The sequence below is a fragment of the Oncorhynchus clarkii genome, chromosome 20 (genome assembly GCF_045791955.1).
Source record: "Oncorhynchus clarkii lewisi isolate Uvic-CL-2024 chromosome 20, UVic_Ocla_1.0, whole genome shotgun sequence".
In the NCBI taxonomy this organism is placed as follows: domain Eukaryota; kingdom Metazoa; phylum Chordata; class Actinopteri; order Salmoniformes; family Salmonidae; genus Oncorhynchus; species Oncorhynchus clarkii.
In genome coordinates, this window is record NC_092166.1 from 46,585,652 (window position 1) to 46,604,847 (window position 19,196).

Here is a 19,196-nt window from a genome sequence, read left to right on the forward strand (position 1 = left end):
TGAGCGCTCTGGAACCGTTTTTCATCAAGGATCTCTGTACTTTGTTCCGTTCATCTTTCCCTCGATCCTGACTAGTCTCCCAGTCCCTGCCGCTGAAAAATATCCCCACAGCATGATGCTGCTACCACCATAGCGATGGTGTCAGGTTTCCTCCAGACGTTACTCATCCAAGGGCTTGTAAGTAAGCATTTCACGGTAAGGTCTACCCTACACCTGTTGTATTCGGCGCATGTGACAAATAAAATTAGATGTTACCATAACCAAACAAACATTATTGATTAGAAATTATAGGAATTAACAGTAAATGTGCTACTGGTGATATACAGTGCATTTGGAAAGTATTCAGACCCTTTCCCCTCAAATCTACACACAATACCCCATAACGACAAAGCGAAAACAGGTTGACATTTTTGCAAATGTATTAAAAATAAACAAATACCTTACGTAGGTACTCAGTACTGCTATGAGACTCAAAATAGAGCTCAGGTGCATCCTGCTTCTATTGATCATCCTTGAGATGTTTCTACAGCTTGGAGTAAAGCATTGGAATACCTAAAAAATAAACTGAACTTTATTGAAAACCTGTTTTTGCTTTGTCATTAAGGGGTAGTGTGTAAATTGATGAGGGAAAAAAACTATTGAATCAACTTTAGAATAAAGCATTAACGTACCAAAATGTGGAAAAAGTCACAGGTCTGAATACTTTCTGAATGTACTATATGTAATGGGGAAGTGTGTATAGATGTGCGTATAGAGATACATATATTTGCTACTGCTCAACAAAAATAACAATATTGGTCGACCAACAGCCTATCGAACAAACAATCGACCAGTTGACTAATTGGGGTCAGCCATAATTTCTTAGACAATTTCTTTTGCAGTTTTACTTTAGTGCCTTACTGCAAAGAGGATGCATGTTTTGGAATATTTGTATTCTGTACAGACTTCCTTTTCACTCTTGTCATTTAGGTTAGTATTGTGGAGTATCTACAATGTTGATCCATCCTATCAAGCCATTAAACTCTGTTTTAAAGTCACAATTGGTACTATGGTGAAATCCCTGAGCAGTTTCCTTCCTGTATCTATTTAGGTGACTGGGTGTATTGATACACCATCCAAAGTGTAATTAATAACTTAACCTAGGGCTGGGCGATATGGCAAATCAATTACCACGATATTAATCAAATAATGTATAAATGGTGCATGTCTGCGCCAGACTCAAGAATGCCTGAACAAACCAAAGGATTATTGTTTCTTATTTATTGTCAGAAGTAGAACTCACAAAAAACCTTAACTGCACTTTTTTTTTTGTCAAGCTATAAAGCCTTACAAGTTATGAACAAGAAATAAAAAACAAATTGTGCAAGTCAATATGCATTATAACTGTTAGCCTAATGGCACATCACAGTTGAAGTTGGGGCAGTTGCTGTCTTACAAGCAAGAAAGACAAGCCTGTCTACGGTCTCTGGCTTTAAAGCTGCCCTATGGCAGGTCCCCATGTTGTCACCTGTGCTAAAAAACACTGAAGGGGAGCTGGTCGCAGGAATGAACAGGCAGCGCTTTGCCAGGTGGCTGACTTTGGAAAGTTTTTGGGGTGGATTGTCCACCAGTCCGTCCAGTGGATTGGTTTCACGGTCAGCATCAGTAGACTGAAGTTTGTAGCTGAGTTCCTTTTCTACCAGCTGGATTTCAGTAAGACCTGTGGTAGTGGAGCATGGCTTTTTGGAAAAAAATGCCCAGAGATTCTTTTTAGCTGGCAGTTGTGGTGAAGCAGCAGCAACGTCTCCCTGTGCTGGGCTTGGGTTTTCATGTCCCTCATTGACTATCTGTGTGACAGTTCTTGCTCGTGTTGATTTAAACCGAGGGTCGACTAACAAGGTTATGTCCAGGAGGTCATCTATTTCTCATTCAGATAGTCCATGACTATTGTTTTGATGATTTGGGTGAGCTCGGTTTCATGACGTCTGTACTGAACAGGTGTAGTTCCAGCTTCAGGTAAGACACACTGGCATAAAGGACTCACCAGAAGGAGCATTTGTGAATTCTAGGAATGGGGTCAATGCCTGGTTGATGATGGACTCAAGATCATCTGTACCTGTATAGGTGGGAGTTAAGTGCCTGGTCTTATAGTCACTGGACAAGACCTGCGAAATGGCTTTCTCCTGCTCCAGTACCCTTTGCACCATCTTTTGACGTGATCCCCACCTGATAGGTGACTCTGTCACCAACTTTTGCTGGGGTAGGTTGCGTTCTTTTGAGCAACTGCCAGGTCTCTGTTCTTTTCCACAAATAGGAAAACGCACCTACCACTTTCTTACACACTCCAATTGCTCGATCTACCCGTTTGTCTCTAACCACTAAGAGAAAGAGATTTTAATAAAAATGTTAAAAATCACAATTCTCTCTTTAGTTACGTACAAATGTAATATTTTACTTAATCAGTCGATGAAAAAAAAAAGCAAATTTAGTTTCATTTTACCAACCACTTCAAATATACACAATTGACAAGGTTACTTACCATTGGCCAAGTGCAGACAACGTCCAAAACATTGCAGTCGGGTCCATTTGTTGGTTTGAGCAGCCTTCACCACGTTCACACCCCTATTTGTTGTAATGCAGACCTGTCTGTCTTGACTGAGTCCCCAGGAGGTGAGAGCGTCAATGCTATAGCTTCAGCCGTTTGGTTGTCGGGAAAGTATGATGTTTGAAGGCATTTATTTTGAAGATTCCACTCTTTGTCAAAATAGCGGATAGTGAGGCTAATATAAGGCTCTGACGTGCGACTAGACCAGAGATCGGTAGGAGTAGAAAAATATGTAAAAATCTGTCGAGCTGTTCCTCAACTTTTTCCCTACACTCGGCGTAGAGTTTAGGCAGTGCAGTGTGAGAGAAATGTTTGCGGCCAGGGACCACTTACCTGGGGTAAATTAAATTGATAAGCCTCTTGAAACCTTCCTTTTCGACTGTGCTAATTGGTAGCATGTCCTTAGCAATGCAATGCATAATAGCATTTGTGAGGTCTGTCTTTTCAATGTTTGCTTGTAGGGCATAAACGCTGTCAGTGTTGACTGCTTCGGGCAAACATCCCTAGATTGGCTGGTACTTGAGGGGCGTTTATCAATACCGTGACAAACTCAAACTTCCTGCATGTTCCAAAGAGTGATTTTGCTTCAGACGGTGAAAAAGGTTTGTCGTATTACCAGAATTGGTAGCCACCGGTCTACGCCACAATTTGCACCGAACATTGCTCTGCTCTTTGTCAGACTTCAAAAAGCCAAAACAATATTACTGAAACATTTTAACCCTTTATCAATAATTTCTTCGTTGGAAGCTGCTCCTCCATGGCTATCACTGCCACTGTTTTCACCTACATCACTCATTTTTCGAGGTTAATAGTGGCTAATCCATCCCTCGAGGTGCTACGTGTTTTTTAGTGGGCGTATACCTCTCCACGTGCATAGTGTCACTTCTCCACACGTTCCTAGCTGTGTCAGAGGTGAAACGGACTGCTGTACCTAATTATTCTATATCGACATCGAAAATTAATCTAGACCTTTTTATTTAGTTGAGGGAATGAATTACCTCGATAATTAATGATATATCACCCAGCCCTATCTTAACCATGTGCAAAGGAATGCTTTTTTTGTGTTTTTTTTTACCATCTACCAATAGATTTTTAATTTTACCTTTATTTAACCAGGTAAGCCAGTTAAGAACAAGTTCTCATTTACAACTGTGACGTGGCCACGATAATGCAAAGCAGTGTGAAACAGAGTTACACATGGAATAAACAAAAATACAGTCAATAACACAATAGAAAAGTCTATATAAAGTGTGTGCAAATGAAGATTAGGGAGGCAAGGCAATAAATAGGCCTTAGTGGCGAAATAATTACAACTCAGCAAATAAACACTGGAGTGATAGATGTACAGAAGATGGATGTGCAAGTAGAGATACTGAAGGTGCAAAGGAGAATAAAAAATATATTAATCAAATAAATAAAAATATGGGGATGCTGTAGTTGGATGGGCTAATTACAGATGGGCTATGTATAGGTGCAATGATCTGTAAGCTGCTCTGATAGCTGATGCTTAAGTTAGTGAGGGAGATAGGAGTCTCCAGCTTCAGTGATTTCTGCAGTTCGTTCCAGTCATTGGCAGCAGAGAACTGGAAGGAAAGGCGGCCGAAGGAGGAATTGGCTTTGGGGATGACCAGTGAAATATACCTGCTGGAGCGCATGCTACAGGCGGGTGCTGCTATGGTGAACAGTGAGCTGAGATAAGGCGGGGCTTCACCCAGCAAAGACTTATAGATGACCTGGAGCCAGTGGATTTGGGGATGAATATGAAGCGAGGGCCAGCCAACGTGAGCATACAGGTCGCAGTGGTGGGTAGTATATGGGGCTTTGGTGATGAAACGGATGGCACTGTGATAGACTACATCCAGTTTGCTGAGTAGAGCGCTGGAGGCTATTTTGTAAATGACATCGCCGAAGTCAAGGATTGTTAGGATAGTCAGTTTTACAAGGGTATGTTTGGCAGCATGAGTGAAGGATGCTTTGTTGAGAAATAGGAAGCCGATTCTAGACTTAATTTGGATTGGAGATGCTCAATGTGAGTCTGGAAGGAGAGTTTACAGTTTAACCAGACACCTAGGTAGTGGGGCAAAAAAATATTTAGTCAGCCACCAATTGTGCAAGTTCTCCCACTTAAAAAGATGAGAGAGGCCTGTAATTTTCATCATAGGTACACTTCAACTATGACAGACAAAATGAGAATTTTTTTTCCCCCAGAAAATCACATTGTAGGATTTTTAATGAATTTATTTGCAAATTATGGTGGAAAATAAGTATTTGGTCAATAACAAAAGTTTCTCAATACTTTGTTATATACCCTTTGTTGGCAATGACAAAGGTCAAATGTTTTCTGTAAGTCTTCACAAGGTTTTCACACACTGTTGCTGGTATTTTGGCCCATTCCTCCATGCAGATCTCCTCTAGAGCAGTGATGTTTTGGGGCTGTTGCTGGGCAACACGGACTTTCAACTCCCTCCAAAGATTTTCTATGGGGTTGAGATCTGGAGACTGGCTAGGCCACTCCAGGACCTTGATATGCTTCTTACAAAGCCTCCCTCCTTTGCTGCCCGGGCGGTGTGTTTGGGATCATTGTCATGCTGAAAGACCCAGCCACGTTTCATCTTCAATGCCCTTGCTGATGGAAGGAGGTTCACTCAAAATCTCACGATACATGGCCCCATTCATTCTTTCCTTTACACGGATCAGTCAACCTGGGCCCTTTGCAGAAAAACAGCCCCAAAGCATGATGTTTCCACCCCCATGCTTCACGGTAGGTATGGTGTTCTTTGGATGCAACTCAGCATTCTTTGTCCTCCAAACACAACGAGTTGAGTTTTTACCAAAAAGTTATATTTTGGTTTCATCTGACCATACGACATTCTCCCAATCTTCTTCTGGATCATCCAAATGCACTCTAGCAAACTTCAGGCGGGCCTGGACATGTATTGGGCTTAAGCAGGGGGACACGTCTGGCACTGCAGGATGAGTCCCTGGCGGCGTAGTGTGTTACTGATGGTAGGCTTTGTTACTTTGGTCGCAGCTCTCTGCAGGTTATTCACTAGGTCCCCCCGTGTGGTTCTGGGATTTTTGCTCACCGTTCTTGTGATCATTTTGACCCCACGAGGTGAGATCTTGCGTGGAGCCCCAGATCGAGAGAGATTATCAGTGGTCTTGTATGTCTTCCATTTCCTAATAATTGCTCCCACAGTTGATTTCTTCAAACCAAGCTGCTTACCTATTGCAGATTCAGTCTACCCAGCCTGGTGCAGGTCTACAATTTTGTTTCTGGTGTCCTTTGACAGCTCTTTGGTCTTGGCCATAGTGGAGTTTGGAGTGTGACTGTTTGAGATTGTGGACAGGTGTCTTTTATACTGATAACAAGTTCAGACAGGTGCCATTAATACAGGTAACGAGTGGAGGACAAAGGAGTCTCTTAACCTCTTTGATCTCTAGGGGCGCTATTTCATTTTTGGATAAAAAACGTTCCCGTTTTAAGCGCAATATTTTGTCACGAAAAGATGCTCGACTATGCATATTCTTGACAGTTTTTGAAAGAAAACACTCTGAAGTTTCAGAATCTGCAAAGATATTGTCTGTAAGTGCCCCAGAACTCATTCTACAGGCGAAACCAAGATGATGCATCAACCAGGAAATGAGCAGAATTTCTGAAGCTCTGTTTTCCATTGTCTCCTTATATGGCTGTGATTGCGCAAGGAATGAGCCTACACTTTCTGTCGTTCCCCCAAAGTGTTAGCAGCATTGTGACGTATTTGTAGGCATATCATTGGAAGATTGACCATAAGAGACTACATTTTCCAAGTGTCCGCCTGGTGTCCCTGCGTCGAAATTGGAGCGTAAAGCCAGGTGCAATTATTTTTCCATTTGAGAGCAAGGAGAAACCAGGCTTCCACGAAGGATATATCATTGAAGAGATATGTGGAAAAACACCTTGAGGATTGATTCTAAACCACGTTTGCGATGTTTCAGTCGATATTATGGAGTTAATTTGGAAAAAAGTTCGCGTTTTGAGGGCTGAATTTTTTTTTTTTTTTTTTTTTTTTTTTTTTTTTGGTAGCCAAATGTGATGTACAAAACGGAGTTATTTCTAATACACAAAGAATCTTTTTGGAAAAACGGAGCATCTGCTATCTAACTGAGAGTCTCCTCATTGAAAACATCAGAAGTTCTTCAAAGGTAAGTTATTTTATTTGAAGGCTTTACTTGTTTTTGTGATAGTTGCCTGCTAAATGCTAACGCTAATGCTAACGCTAATGCTAACGCTAAATGCTACGCTAGCTAGCTACTGTTACACAAATTATTGTTTTCCTATGGTTGAAAAGCATATTTTGAAAATCTGAGATGACAGTGTTGTTAACAAAAGGCTAAGCTTGAGAGCTAGCATATTTATTTCATTTCATTTGCGATTTTCATGAATAGTTAACGTTGCGTTATGGTAATGAGCTTAGGTCTATAAATAGAATCCCGGATCCGGGTTTGGTCGTCGCAACAGGTTAAAGAAGAAGTTACAGGTCTGTGAGAGCCAGAAATCTTGCTTGTTTGTAGGTGACCAAATACTTATTTTCCACCATAATTTGCAAATAAATTCATTAAAAATCCTACAATGTGATTTTCTGGATTTTTATCCCTCATTTTGTCGGTCATAGTTGAAGTGTACCTATGATGAAAATTACAGGCCTCTCATCTTTTTAAGTGGGAGAACTTGCACAATTGGTGGCTGACTAAATACTTTTTTGCCCCACTATTTGTAGTTGTCCACATACTCTAAGTCAGAACCATCCAGAGAAGTGATGCTAGGCGGGCGGGTGCGGGCACCGATCGGTTGAAGAGCATGCATTTAGTTTTACTTGCATTTAAGAGCAGTTGGATGCCACTGAAGTCCGTTGGGAGGTTTGTAAACAGTGCCCAAAGAAGGGCCAGAAGTACACAGAATGGTGTCGTCTGCGTAGAGGTGGATCAGAGAAAAACCAGCCGCAAGAGCGACATCATTGATGCATACAGTGACTTCCGGCGCCGACAGAGATGGCCGCCTCGCTTCGCGTTCCTAGGAAACTATGCAGTTTTGTTTTTTTACGTGTTATTTCTTACATTAGTACCCCAGGTCATCTTAGGTTTCATTACATACAGTCGAGAAGAACTACTGAATATAAGATCAGCGTCAACTCATCATCAGTACGACCAAGAATATGTTTTTTGCGACGCGGATCCTGTGTTCTGCCTTACAAATAGGACAACGGAGTGGATTCCATGCAGCGACCCAAAAAAACGACTCCGAAAAAGAGGGAAACGAGGCGGTCTTCTGGTCAGACTCCGGAGACGGGCACACCGTGCACCACTCGCTAGCATTCTTCTTGCCAATGTCCAGTCTCTTGACAACAAGGTTGATGAAATCCGAGCAAGGGTAGCATTCCAGAGGGACATCAGAGACTGCAACGTTCTTTGCTTCACGGAAACGTGGCTCACTGAAGAGACGCTACCCGAGGCAGTGCAGCCAACGGGTTTCTCCACGCATCGCGCAGACAGAAACAAACATCTTTCTGGTAAGAAGAGGGGCGGGGGCGTATGCCTTATGGCTAACGTGACATGGTGTGATGAAAGAAACATACAGGAACTCAAATCCTTCTGTTCACCTGATTTAGAATTCCTCACAATCAAATGTAGACCGCATTATCTACCAAGAGAATTCTCTTCGATTATAATCACAGCCGTATATATCCCCCCCCAAGCAGACACATCGATGGCTCTGAACTAACTTTATTTAACTCTCTGCAAACTGGAAACGATTTATCCGGAGGCTGCATTCCTTGTAGCTGGGGATTTTAACAAGGCTAATCTGAAAACAAGACTCCCTAAATTTTATCAGCATATCGATTGCGCAACCAGGGGTGGAAAGACCTTGGATCATTGTTACTCTAACTTCCGCGACGCGTATAAGGCCCTGCCCCGCCCCCCTTTCGGAAAAGCTGACCACGACCCCATTTTGTTGATCCCTGCATACAGACAGAAACTAAAACAAGAGGCTCCCACGCTGAGGTCTGTCCAACGCTGGTCCGACCAAGCTGACTCCACACTCCAAGACTGCTTCCATCACGTGGACTGGGACATGTTTCGTATTGCGTCAGATAACAATATTGACGAATACGCTGATTCGGTGTGCGAGTTCATTAGAACGTGCGTTGAAGATGTCGTTCCCATAGCAACGATTAAAACATTCCCTAACCAGAAACCGTGGATTGATGGCAGCATTCGTGTGGAACTGCTTTTAAATCAGGGCAAGGTGTCTGGTAACATGACCGAATACAAACAGTGCAGCTATTCCCTCCGCAAGGCTATCAAACAAGCTAAGCGTTAGTACAGAGACAAAGTAGAATCTCAATTCAACGGCTCAGACACAAGAGGCATGTGGCAGGGTCTACAGTCAATCACGGACTACAGGAAGAAATCCAGCCCAGTCACGGACCAGGATGTCTTGCTCCCAGGCAGACTAAATAACTTTTTTGCCCGCTTTGAGGACAATACAGTGCCACTGACACGGCCTGCAACGAAAACATGCGGTCTCTCCTTCACTGCAGCCGAGGTGAGTAAAACATTTAAACGTGTTAACCCTCGCAAGGCTGCAGGCCCAGACGGCATCCCCAGCCGCGCCCTCAGAGCATGCGCAGACCAGCTGGCCGGTGTGTTTACGGACATATTCAATCAATCCCTATACCAGTCTGCTGTTCCCACATGCTTCAAGAGGGCCACCATTGTTCCTGTTCCCAAGAAAGCTAAGGTAACTGAGCTAAACGACTACCGCCCCGTAGCACTCACATCCGTCATCATGAAGTGCTTTGAGAGACTAGTCAAGGACCATATCACCTCCACCCTACCTGACACCCTAGACCCACTCCAATTTGCTTACCGCCCAAATAGGTCCACAGACGATGCAATCTCAACCACACTGCACACTGCCCTAACCCATCTGGACAAGAGGAATACCTATGTGAGAATGCTGTTCATCGACTACAGCTCGGCATTCAACACCATAGTACCCTCCAAGCTCGAGACCCTGGGTCTCGACCCCGCCCTGTGCAACTGGACTTCATGACGGGCCGCCCCCAGGTGGTGAGGGTAGGCAACAACATCTCCTCCCCGCTGATCCTCAACACTGGGGCCCCACAAGGGTGCGTTCTGAGCCCTCTCCTGTACTCCCTGTTCACCCACGCCTCCAACTCAATCATCAAGTTTGCGGACGACACAACAGTGGTAGGCTTGATCACCAACAACGACGAGACGGCCTACAGGGAGGAGGTGAGGGCCCTCGGAGTGTGGTGTCAGGAAAATAACCTCACACTCAACGTCAACAAAACTACGGAGATGATTGTGGACTTCAGGAAACAGCAGAGGGAACACCCCCCTATCCACATCGATGGAACAGTAGTGGAGAGGGTAGCAAGTTTTAAGTTCCTCGGCATACACATCACAGACAAACTGAATTGGTCCACACACACAGACAGCATCGTGAAGAAGGCGCAGCAGCGCCTCTTCAACCTCAGGAGGCTGAAGAAATTTGGCTTGTCACCAAAAGCACTCACAAACTTCTACAGATGCACAATCGAGAGCATCCTGTCGGGCTGTATCACCGCCTGGTACGGCAACTGCTCCGCCCTCAACCGTAAGGCTCTCCAGAGGGTAGTGAGGTCTGCACAACGCATCACCGGGGGCAAACTACCTGCCCTCCAGGACACCTGCACCACCCGATGTTACAGGAAGGCCATAAAGATCATCAAGGACATCAACCACCCGAGCCACTGCCTGTTCACCCCGCTATCATCCAGGTCAGTACAGGTGCATCAAAGCCGGGACCGAGAGACTGAAAAACAGCTTCTATCTCAAGGCCATCAGACTGTTAAACAGCCACCACTAACATTGAGTGGCTGCTGCCAACACACTGACAATGACACTGACTCAACTCCAGCCACTTTAATAATGGGAATTGATAGGAAATGTAAATATATCACTAGCCACTTTAAACAATGCTACCTTTATATAATGTTACTTACCCTACATTATTCATCTCATATGCATACGTATATACTGTACTCTATATCATCGAATGCATCCTTATGTAATACATGTATCACTAGCCACTTTAACTATGCCACTTTGTTTACATACGCATATGTATATACTGTACTCGATATCATCCACTGTATCTTGCCTATGCTGCTCTGTACCATCATTAATTCATATAGCCTTATGTACATATTCTTTATCCCCTTACACTGTGTATAAGACAGTAGTTTTGGAATTGTTAGTTAGATTACTTGTTGGTTATTACTGCATTGTCGGAACTAGAAGCACAAGCATTTCGCTACACTCGCATTAACATCTGCTAACCATGTGTATGTGACAAATAAAATTTGATTTGATTTAAATGATTTAGAGAGTCGGCCCGAGAATTGAACCCTGTGGCACCTCCATAGAGACTGCCAGAGGTCTCGACAACAGGTCCCTCCGATTTGACACACTGAACTCTGTCTGCAAAGTAGTTGGTGAACCAGGCGAGGAAGTCATTTGAGAAACCAAGGCTGTTGAGTCTGCCGATAAGAATGTGGTGATTGACAGAATCGAAAGCCTTGGCCAGGTCGATGAATACGGCTACACAGTATTGTCTTTTGTCGATGGCGGTTATGATATCGTTTAGGACCTTGAGCGTGGCTGAGGTGCACCCATGACCAGCTTGGAAACCAGATTGCATAGCGGAGAAGCGGTGGGATTCGAAATGGTAGGTGATCTGTTTGTTAACTTGGCTTTCAAAGACCTTAGAAAGGCAGGGTAGGATAGATATAAGTCTGTAACAGTTTGGGTCTAGAGTGCCTCCCCCATTGAAGAGGGGGATGACCGCAGCAGCTTTCCAATCTTTGGGGATCTCAGACGATACGAAGAGAGGTTGAACGGGCTAGTAATAGGGGTTGCAACAATTGTGGCGGATCATTGTAGAAAGAGGGTCCAGATTGTCTAGCCCTGCTGATTTGTAGGGGCCCAGATTTGGCAGCTCTTTCAGAACATCAGCGATCTAGATTTGGGTGAAGGAGAAATGGGGAAGGCTTGGGCAAGTTGCTGTGAGGAGTGCAGAGCTGTTGACCGGGTTCGGGGTAGCCAGGTGGAAAGCATGGCCAGCCGTAGAAAAATGCTTATTGAAATTCTCAATTATAGTAGATTTCAGTGGTGACAGTGTTTCCAAGCCTCAGTGCAGAGGGCAGCTGGGAGGAGGTGCTCTTATTCTCCATGGACTTTACAGTGTCCCAGAACTTTTTGGAGTTTGTGCTACAGGAAGCAAATTTCTGTTTGAAAAAGCTAGCCTTTGTTTTCCTAACTGCCTGTGTATATTGGTTCCTAACTTACCTGAAAAGTTACATATCGTGGGGGCTATTTGATGCCAATTCAGTGCGTCACATTATGTTTTTGTGCTGGTCAAGGGCAGTCAGGTCTGGAGTGAACCAAGGGCAATATCTGTTCCTGGTTCTAATCTTTTTTGAATGGGGCATGCTTATTTAAGATGGTGAGGAAAGCACTTTAAGAATAACCAGGCATCCTCTACTGACAGAATGAGGTCAATATCCTTCCAGTATACCTGGGCCAGGTCGATTAGAAAGGCCTGCTCGCTGAAGTGTTTTAGGGAGCATTTGACTTTGATGAGGGGTGGTCGTTTGACCGCGGACCCATTACGGATGCAGGCAATGTGGCAGTGATTGCTGAGATCCTGGTTGAAGACAGCAGAGGTGTATTTAAAGGGCAGGTTGGTCAGGATGATCTATGAGGGTGCCCATGGTTACGGATTTGGGTTTGTACCTGGTAGGTTCCTTGATAATTTGGGTTAGATTGAGAGCATCTAGCTTAGATTGTAGGATGGCCGGGGTGTTAAGCATATCCCAGTTTAGGTCACCTAACAGTACGAACTCTGAAGATAGATGGGGGGCAATCAATTCACATATGTCCAGGGCGCAGCCGGGGGCTGAGGGGGGTCTATAACAAGCGGCAACAGTGGGAGACTTATTTCTGGAAAGGTGGATTTTTAAAAGTGTAAGCTCGAAATGTTTGGGCACAGACCTGGATAGTATGACAGAACCCTGCAGGCTAACTCCACCCCCTTTGGCAGTTCTATCTTGGTGGAAATTGTTATAGGTGGGGATGGAAATGTCTGAATTTTTGGTGGCCTTCCTAAGCCAGGATTCAGACACGGCAAGGACATCAGGGTTTTGGCGGAGTGTGCTAAAGCAGTGAAAATAATTAACTTAGGGAGGAGGCTTCTACGGTTACAGAAGTCAACAAATGATAGTGCCTAGGGTATAGGAGTGGAACTGGGGGCTACAGGGCTTGGGTTAACCTCTACATCACCAGAGGAACAGAGGAGTAGAATAAGGAAACGGCTAAAGGCTATAAGAACTGGTTGTCTAGTGCGTTGGGGACAGAATAAAAGGAGATGATTTCTGGGTGTGGTGGAATAGATTCAAGGCATAATGTATAGACATGGGTATGGTAGGATGTGAGTACAGTGGAGGTAAACCTATGCGTTGCGTGATGAATTTTTGCCTCCGGAGGCATCAATTAACGTAGGCGAGGTCCCCGCATGTGTGTGGGGTGTGACGAAAGAGCTATCTAAGGCAATTTGGGCAGGACCGAGGGCGCTACAGTGAAATAAAGCAATAAAAACTAACCAAGACAGCAGTAGACAAGGCATATTGACATTAGAGGCATAAAGCAATCACAGGTGTTCATCAGGAGAGCTAAGACAACAATGGGTAAATGGCGAAGAAAGGGCAGAGCGGGTCAGTTAGATACATACAGGACCTGAGCTTGAAGCTGGGGCCAACAGGTAAATAAAATGAGTTACTGTGTTATTGAAACAGCCCAGGGGGCATCAGTTGTGTACCCGAGTGATCATAGGCTCATGGTTCTGCAGCGATATCGTAACAGAATAGCCTCTTGAGACCACATCGGGCAATCTCGTCGGCAGTCCAGTCGTGATGGATCGGCAGGGCTCCGTGTCGACAATAAAGGGTCCAGGCCAATTGGCAAAGGAGGTAATTGTAGACCTAGAATAAGTTGGTCTACGGGCCTCGCTCGAGGCCAGCTGGTGCTTTCTTAGGGACAGAGGCGTTAGCTAACAGTAGCCACTCGTTTTCAGCTAGCTAGCTAGGAGTATTGATCTAGTGTAATGATCCAGAGCAGCAGGAATCCAGTGATATGTTAGAGAGAAGCAGTCCGATATGCTCTGGGTTGATATCGCGCTGTGCAGACTGGCAGGTGATGTCCGAGCTAAGGCTGGCTGATTCCAGGGAAAAGAGGCGAGGACAGCTAGCCGTGGCTAACAAAGACTAGTAGCTAGTTAGCTCCTGATGGAAGTTCAAGTTATAAGGAACAAAAATAGCAGAGCCAAACCGCATTGGGTGAGGCGGGTTGCAGGAAAATATATTTAGTTTGTAGATAGAAGTGAGATTAAGATATATACGAAAAAAGACTGGCTATTTACAAGATAAGACAAAGATAGATATACACGTACTACTGCGCCGCAATCTTATATTAAAATTGTTGCCCTTCTTTGAGAGGCATTGTAAAACCTCCCTGATCTTTATGGTTGAATCTGTGTTTGACATTCACTGCTTGACTGAGGGACATTACATATAAATTGTATGTGTGGAGTACTGAGATGAGGTAGTCATTCAAAAGTCATGTTAAACACTATTATTGAACACAGAGTAGGTCGATGCAACTTATTGTATCACTTGTTAAGCACATGTTTACTCCTTAACTTACTTAGGCTTGTCCTCGCTTCCACAAGAGAAGCAGAAATGCATGAGAAAACTTTTCCAATGTCAACTAGATTATTTATGATGCATTCTTTCATTCTATCGATGTAGGACATTATTCTGGTTAGCAAGGCTTTATTTAGTATTCTAGCGCAACGAGACAAGTTCACTAACAAATAGCCTACCAAATGTAAGAAATTATAAGCAGAAAAATATCTAAACAAGGCTTTAAAGAAATATTTATTCCCTGCACCCCCTGTCAAAACGTATTCCGCCGTCCCTGTCTTGAGGAGACACAATGGAAGAGTGCGCTTAGTCTACTTACAGTTCCGGAGAGGATGTCGTGGGGACAGCAGTTCAGGAGATGGCTTTTGCAGACCCTCTCATCAGTGAATTTGACCCTCTGTCGCGTCTCATCCCCTGAAACAGTACAAAACCAACAGTTAGAAAGACCTCACATACTCATCCACTAGAGCGAGGTATCCAATGCTTTAGCATAACTATGTGTGCCCATATTAGGGTAAAGGGGCATAGACTTGCCAATTTTTACAATTGCATCTTGGGAATCTCCTTATTGGGGTGATATGAACAGATACATTGAGCTACAATGTATCATACTGACAGAATGTGTGCCGTTGTACAGTATTCACGACATCCACTTGGGGCCTGCGTGGCGTGTCCCTAATGGCTTGATGTATTTTCTGCTGTGAATTGGAGGCTTACCTTACCAGAGCCTCGAAACTACATGAATAATGTAATAATATAGGCCTACGTTTGGCTAAGACTCAGAATGACTTTCCACTCTCCTGTCTTTCTGAAAGCACTTGTTCAACTAAAGAATGTTGGCCTATAGAAAAACAACATGGTAGTAAGCTTACTGTATGGGTGTATTGATTGACATGGACAGGTTCATCAGGCTACCTTGGTCTCATGGCATTGTCATTCAGCTTAAATGGGCTGCCTGTGTCCCTGTAACAGCTGTTACTGTGTAAGCTAGATCTTCTAACTTCAACAAAACAAAAGGCCCTTAAAAAAAGATTTTGGCTTAGCCTATAGTTGGCGCCAACCAAGTCCTTGGCACAAATGCAACATAGTAAATAATAAAACCAAGAAGGGAAAAAAAATGGTAGTTTTATACACACTGCGAGCTGCAACATATACTGTACCCATCTGCATCTTCAAGACCTCAGCTGCAGAATTTTAAACCCACGGTAGAAAAGTATAAAATGGGAACTGTTTTCTTGCCCATACCTGTAGTAAGGAAGTTGATATGAATGACACACAAGTCAGATTGTATTGCTTGATAATAGATGTCTTGCTTGACAATAGACGTCTAAAGCTCCTTGGCCTTCAGTGCAACCAGACAATGTCTCAGTTCAGGCTGCATGTACTACTTCCAAATTGTAATTCAAAGAGTCATTGAAGAATTTAATATCCTTGTTGTGATGCTAAAAAAAAGTACAACAATTTCCGGAAAGCAAACAATTGTTTGGATTACTATTGTTCATAACAGCTTTAAAAATCATGTGACTCACGGCTCGATGAACATGAGGCTTTTCTGCAACTCCTTTGCAGATTGAAGTAGGCTGGCAAAGATACACTGAACCTTTATGAATAAAATAAAGGGGCCACAATTGTTCAATTTGTATGCAACATATGTCGGGAAAAATTTGAATTCATCTCAACACTCACACACAACCCCACTCGACAAACTCACTTTGTTAGTCTGATTAAGCCCAAAGAAGAACCATGGATTGAAGTCAGTTTATCCGACTTAACGTTACCATTGTAGACATGACATCCTTACTAAATGGCGGCTGTTATGTTTTTAATGTTTGTATCCTTGTAGCCAGATACGTCATTTAATATGGAAGTGGTGCTTCTACAAATGCTACACAATATAGTAGATACAGTGCAAGGTATGACTGTTTTAAGCTCCTGTCAATGAACACAAATATTGTGGTAGTTCTACTTTCAAAAAATGAGTTTACTATTTGCATCAGCTTTTTTTGTATTTCCAACATGATGTATTCTTATTTATAATATAATTAATATAGTGTGTTTGTTAAACACCAAAGGTTAAAGTCCAGCATCTAAAACATTTCTTAGATCACACTTAATTTAAATCAATTCCAAAACGTATTACTGGTTAGATATACTTCATATTTTTGATGAGTTACTTCTAGTGATCATGTCTTGTTAAACATTGTTTTATGCTTTAGATTATTTGCCATTTTAACCCACATTCGCAGGCATTGTGGTGGAGCTAGAGCATTGTAGGATGTTGCATTTGCTTCTGTCATTAAGGGTTGTGTGTATAACCTTGTTGATGGGGGTATTAGGTGGTCTCATCTTCAAACATCAATTTTCCCAACAGTTTTGATATCCATTTACCATGATCCATTACACCTCATAGCACAACAAACTGCTTAATACTAACGTATAAATATACTTTCACACATGCATATAACATTGTGTGATAGTGGCATAGTGTAAAAACTACCCATAATATTTTTAAAACCAGAGTTACATGGCAAGTTCTATTAACTTAAAATTCTTAAGTTAATAGAAAATATTATGAAAATGTAGCTATAACATGAGTTTTATCCCTGATTTTTCAGGGACCCCTTAAACTCTGAGGCCCACAGGGGCCCTATAGTTGAGAATCACTGATCTAGACGGCTGGTCTATCAACGATTAATGGCGAAGTGGACGTCATTAGCTATGGATACAAACATTAAATCGTGAAACAACAACAAGGCCGGGGCCAAATCATGAATGAGCTCCTTTTGTGTCACACAAACGTCCTCTTGTACGCCATTCATTAAAGGTATGCCCATCTGACACACGACACAAAAACTAGTTTGCTAGGCTAACTGCAAGCCACACTGGCTCCATCTTTTAGCTAGCACGCTAACAAGCTAGCCACCGCCTTTTTGCTACTCACCGTCCCTCGCAGTCCCCATTAGTTGATCGAGCAAAGCTCTCATTTGAGCTTGGGCCGACATTGTTGTGGGTAAATTGTTTAAAGCTTCTCCACACAACACAGACGATAACCCAGTCTATGGAGGTGTATCCTATATTATTGAGGAAATATGTTTACTCTTTGGACAGGCTTCTTCAACGATCTCGCCAGGCCCCTCTTTCGCAGTTGAGGAAATGACGACACCTTGTATTATTGAAAACACGCCCATATGCTAGAATTTGCCAATTGGAGTGTCGGTTGGTAAGAGAACTAACCAATCACAGCTACTTGAACGCAAGTTAGCTCATTTCACCTACATAACCAGAGAGGAAGAGGTGAAACGAGAGGTATCACTCTCGCCTAAATTTGTCCAAAATAAAACCAATGCATTTCTATGGGCTTATTTTAGACCTAAACTTGTCGTCTTCCTTCCCGCAAGGGAAGAACGACAGCCTCCCATAGTATAGCTCAGTGCTGCCCCCTCTCATTGAGTCCACGGAAGTTCAAGGCCGACCGCGGTACTGCAGGCGTTGTTAGCAGAAAACAGGATCTGAATATAAAAATTGCAATCTTCGCGTGAATAAAACAATGTTTCGAAGACAATCTTGGTACCAATAATTGCTTATAATTACACCAGATGTATTGTCCTTTAACAGCCTGCAGTATCCCAGTCGGCCTTCAACTTGAGTTACTCAATGAGAGGGCGCAGCACTCATCACACACTCATCACAGTCAAGGAGGGAAATGGTCCCAATCGTTTATCCACCATTCATTTTTCCACATAGGACATTTTAGAAACACTTAAAATAAGAGCTGTGTTTCGTGTAGGCTTTCCCTGGCATGACGTTTAGATAACAATGTAAATCTCTTTTGGACAAGGTGACTTTTATTAATATATGTGGCTCTATTTACTCTCAGACTCAAGACTACAAATCCCTGCAAGCTCCAGCACGTAATCTCCAGTTGACACCTTTGCTAACAGGTATTATGTCAATTTAAAACTTGCACTAGACAGTTTACAGAATTGTCAATTTAATGAAATTGGCACCATTTCCTTGTTTGACCTCTAGGTTTTATGGGTATTATGAGTCATACTGTGGTTCTCTGTTCGAAACTGCTGCGAACTCAGAAATCTCTAACTTCTGATTTCAGTGCATTCCATAAAATATTAATCCCAGTCGGAGCTAGTTTTAAAAAATCCAATTTCACAGTTGTTTTGAACGTTCATCCAACTTTGAATTCCAAGTCGGATTTCCGACCTGAAGATCACTTGTCATCATGACTTGACCTAGTTTTGTTCAGATTTCCCAGCTGCCTTGAATTCTCCATTATCATCACAGATGATCCATTATATCACAGTCTCTAAACCCAGAGGCACAACATCGCAAGACTTCCGTGAACGCTTGCGAAACAGACCAGGTCGGGGTTTGAAAAGTAAATGAGAATTAAAATGTATCATCTAAAAAAGGAACAACCTACATTTGAGCCCATGTTTTAAGTAGTTGAACATGTGATTACTCAAACCTTGTGAAAGTGACAAACTGAAAGGTATTCATTTTTGTCAAAAACAACTTTATATCAAAGGTGTGCCTTTGATTTGACAGCTTACACATACACAGCTTGGCATGAGACGACTGTTCGAGCCGATGATATGAGCTTTGCTAGCCAACGTCGGCATGACATCGCCTACAAGTGTGATCGGGGATTTCTAACGGAGAAGCAATTTTAGCCTCATAATGTACTTTCTTTGATTATATTGACCAGACACCAAGGGGCCGCTCTAAAAATGGAAGGCAGTCAGGAGGAGGCAACATCAAGTGGGATCATTCTAGCCAATGAGAGAGCA

General features: G+C 43.0%; 1 protein-coding gene across 3 annotated transcripts in view; it reads right to left on the bottom strand.

Moving 5' to 3' along the window:
* The window catches only part of LOC139376436 (putative RNA-binding protein Luc7-like 1), a 29,240-nt gene extending 11,669 nt beyond the window's left edge, over positions 1-17,571 (bottom strand). The window contains exons 1-3 of one of the 3 annotated variants that reach the window (XR_011627924.1): positions 17,333-17,532; positions 15,921-15,991; positions 14,711-14,805 (exon numbers count right to left, since the gene is read on the bottom strand). Coding sequence is in view for 1 of the 3 variants with exons in the window: in XM_071119035.1 (XP_070975136.1) it covers positions 14,711-14,805; positions 17,333-17,393 (156 nt within the window). In the remaining 2 variants the exon portion in view is untranslated. Of the gene's footprint in view, positions 1-14,710; positions 14,806-15,920; positions 15,992-17,332 lie in introns of all 3 variants that reach the window. The other 2 variants (XR_011627923.1, XM_071119035.1) reach the window with 2 other exon arrangements.
* Between the last annotated feature and the right edge of the window lie 1,625 nt (positions 17,572-19,196).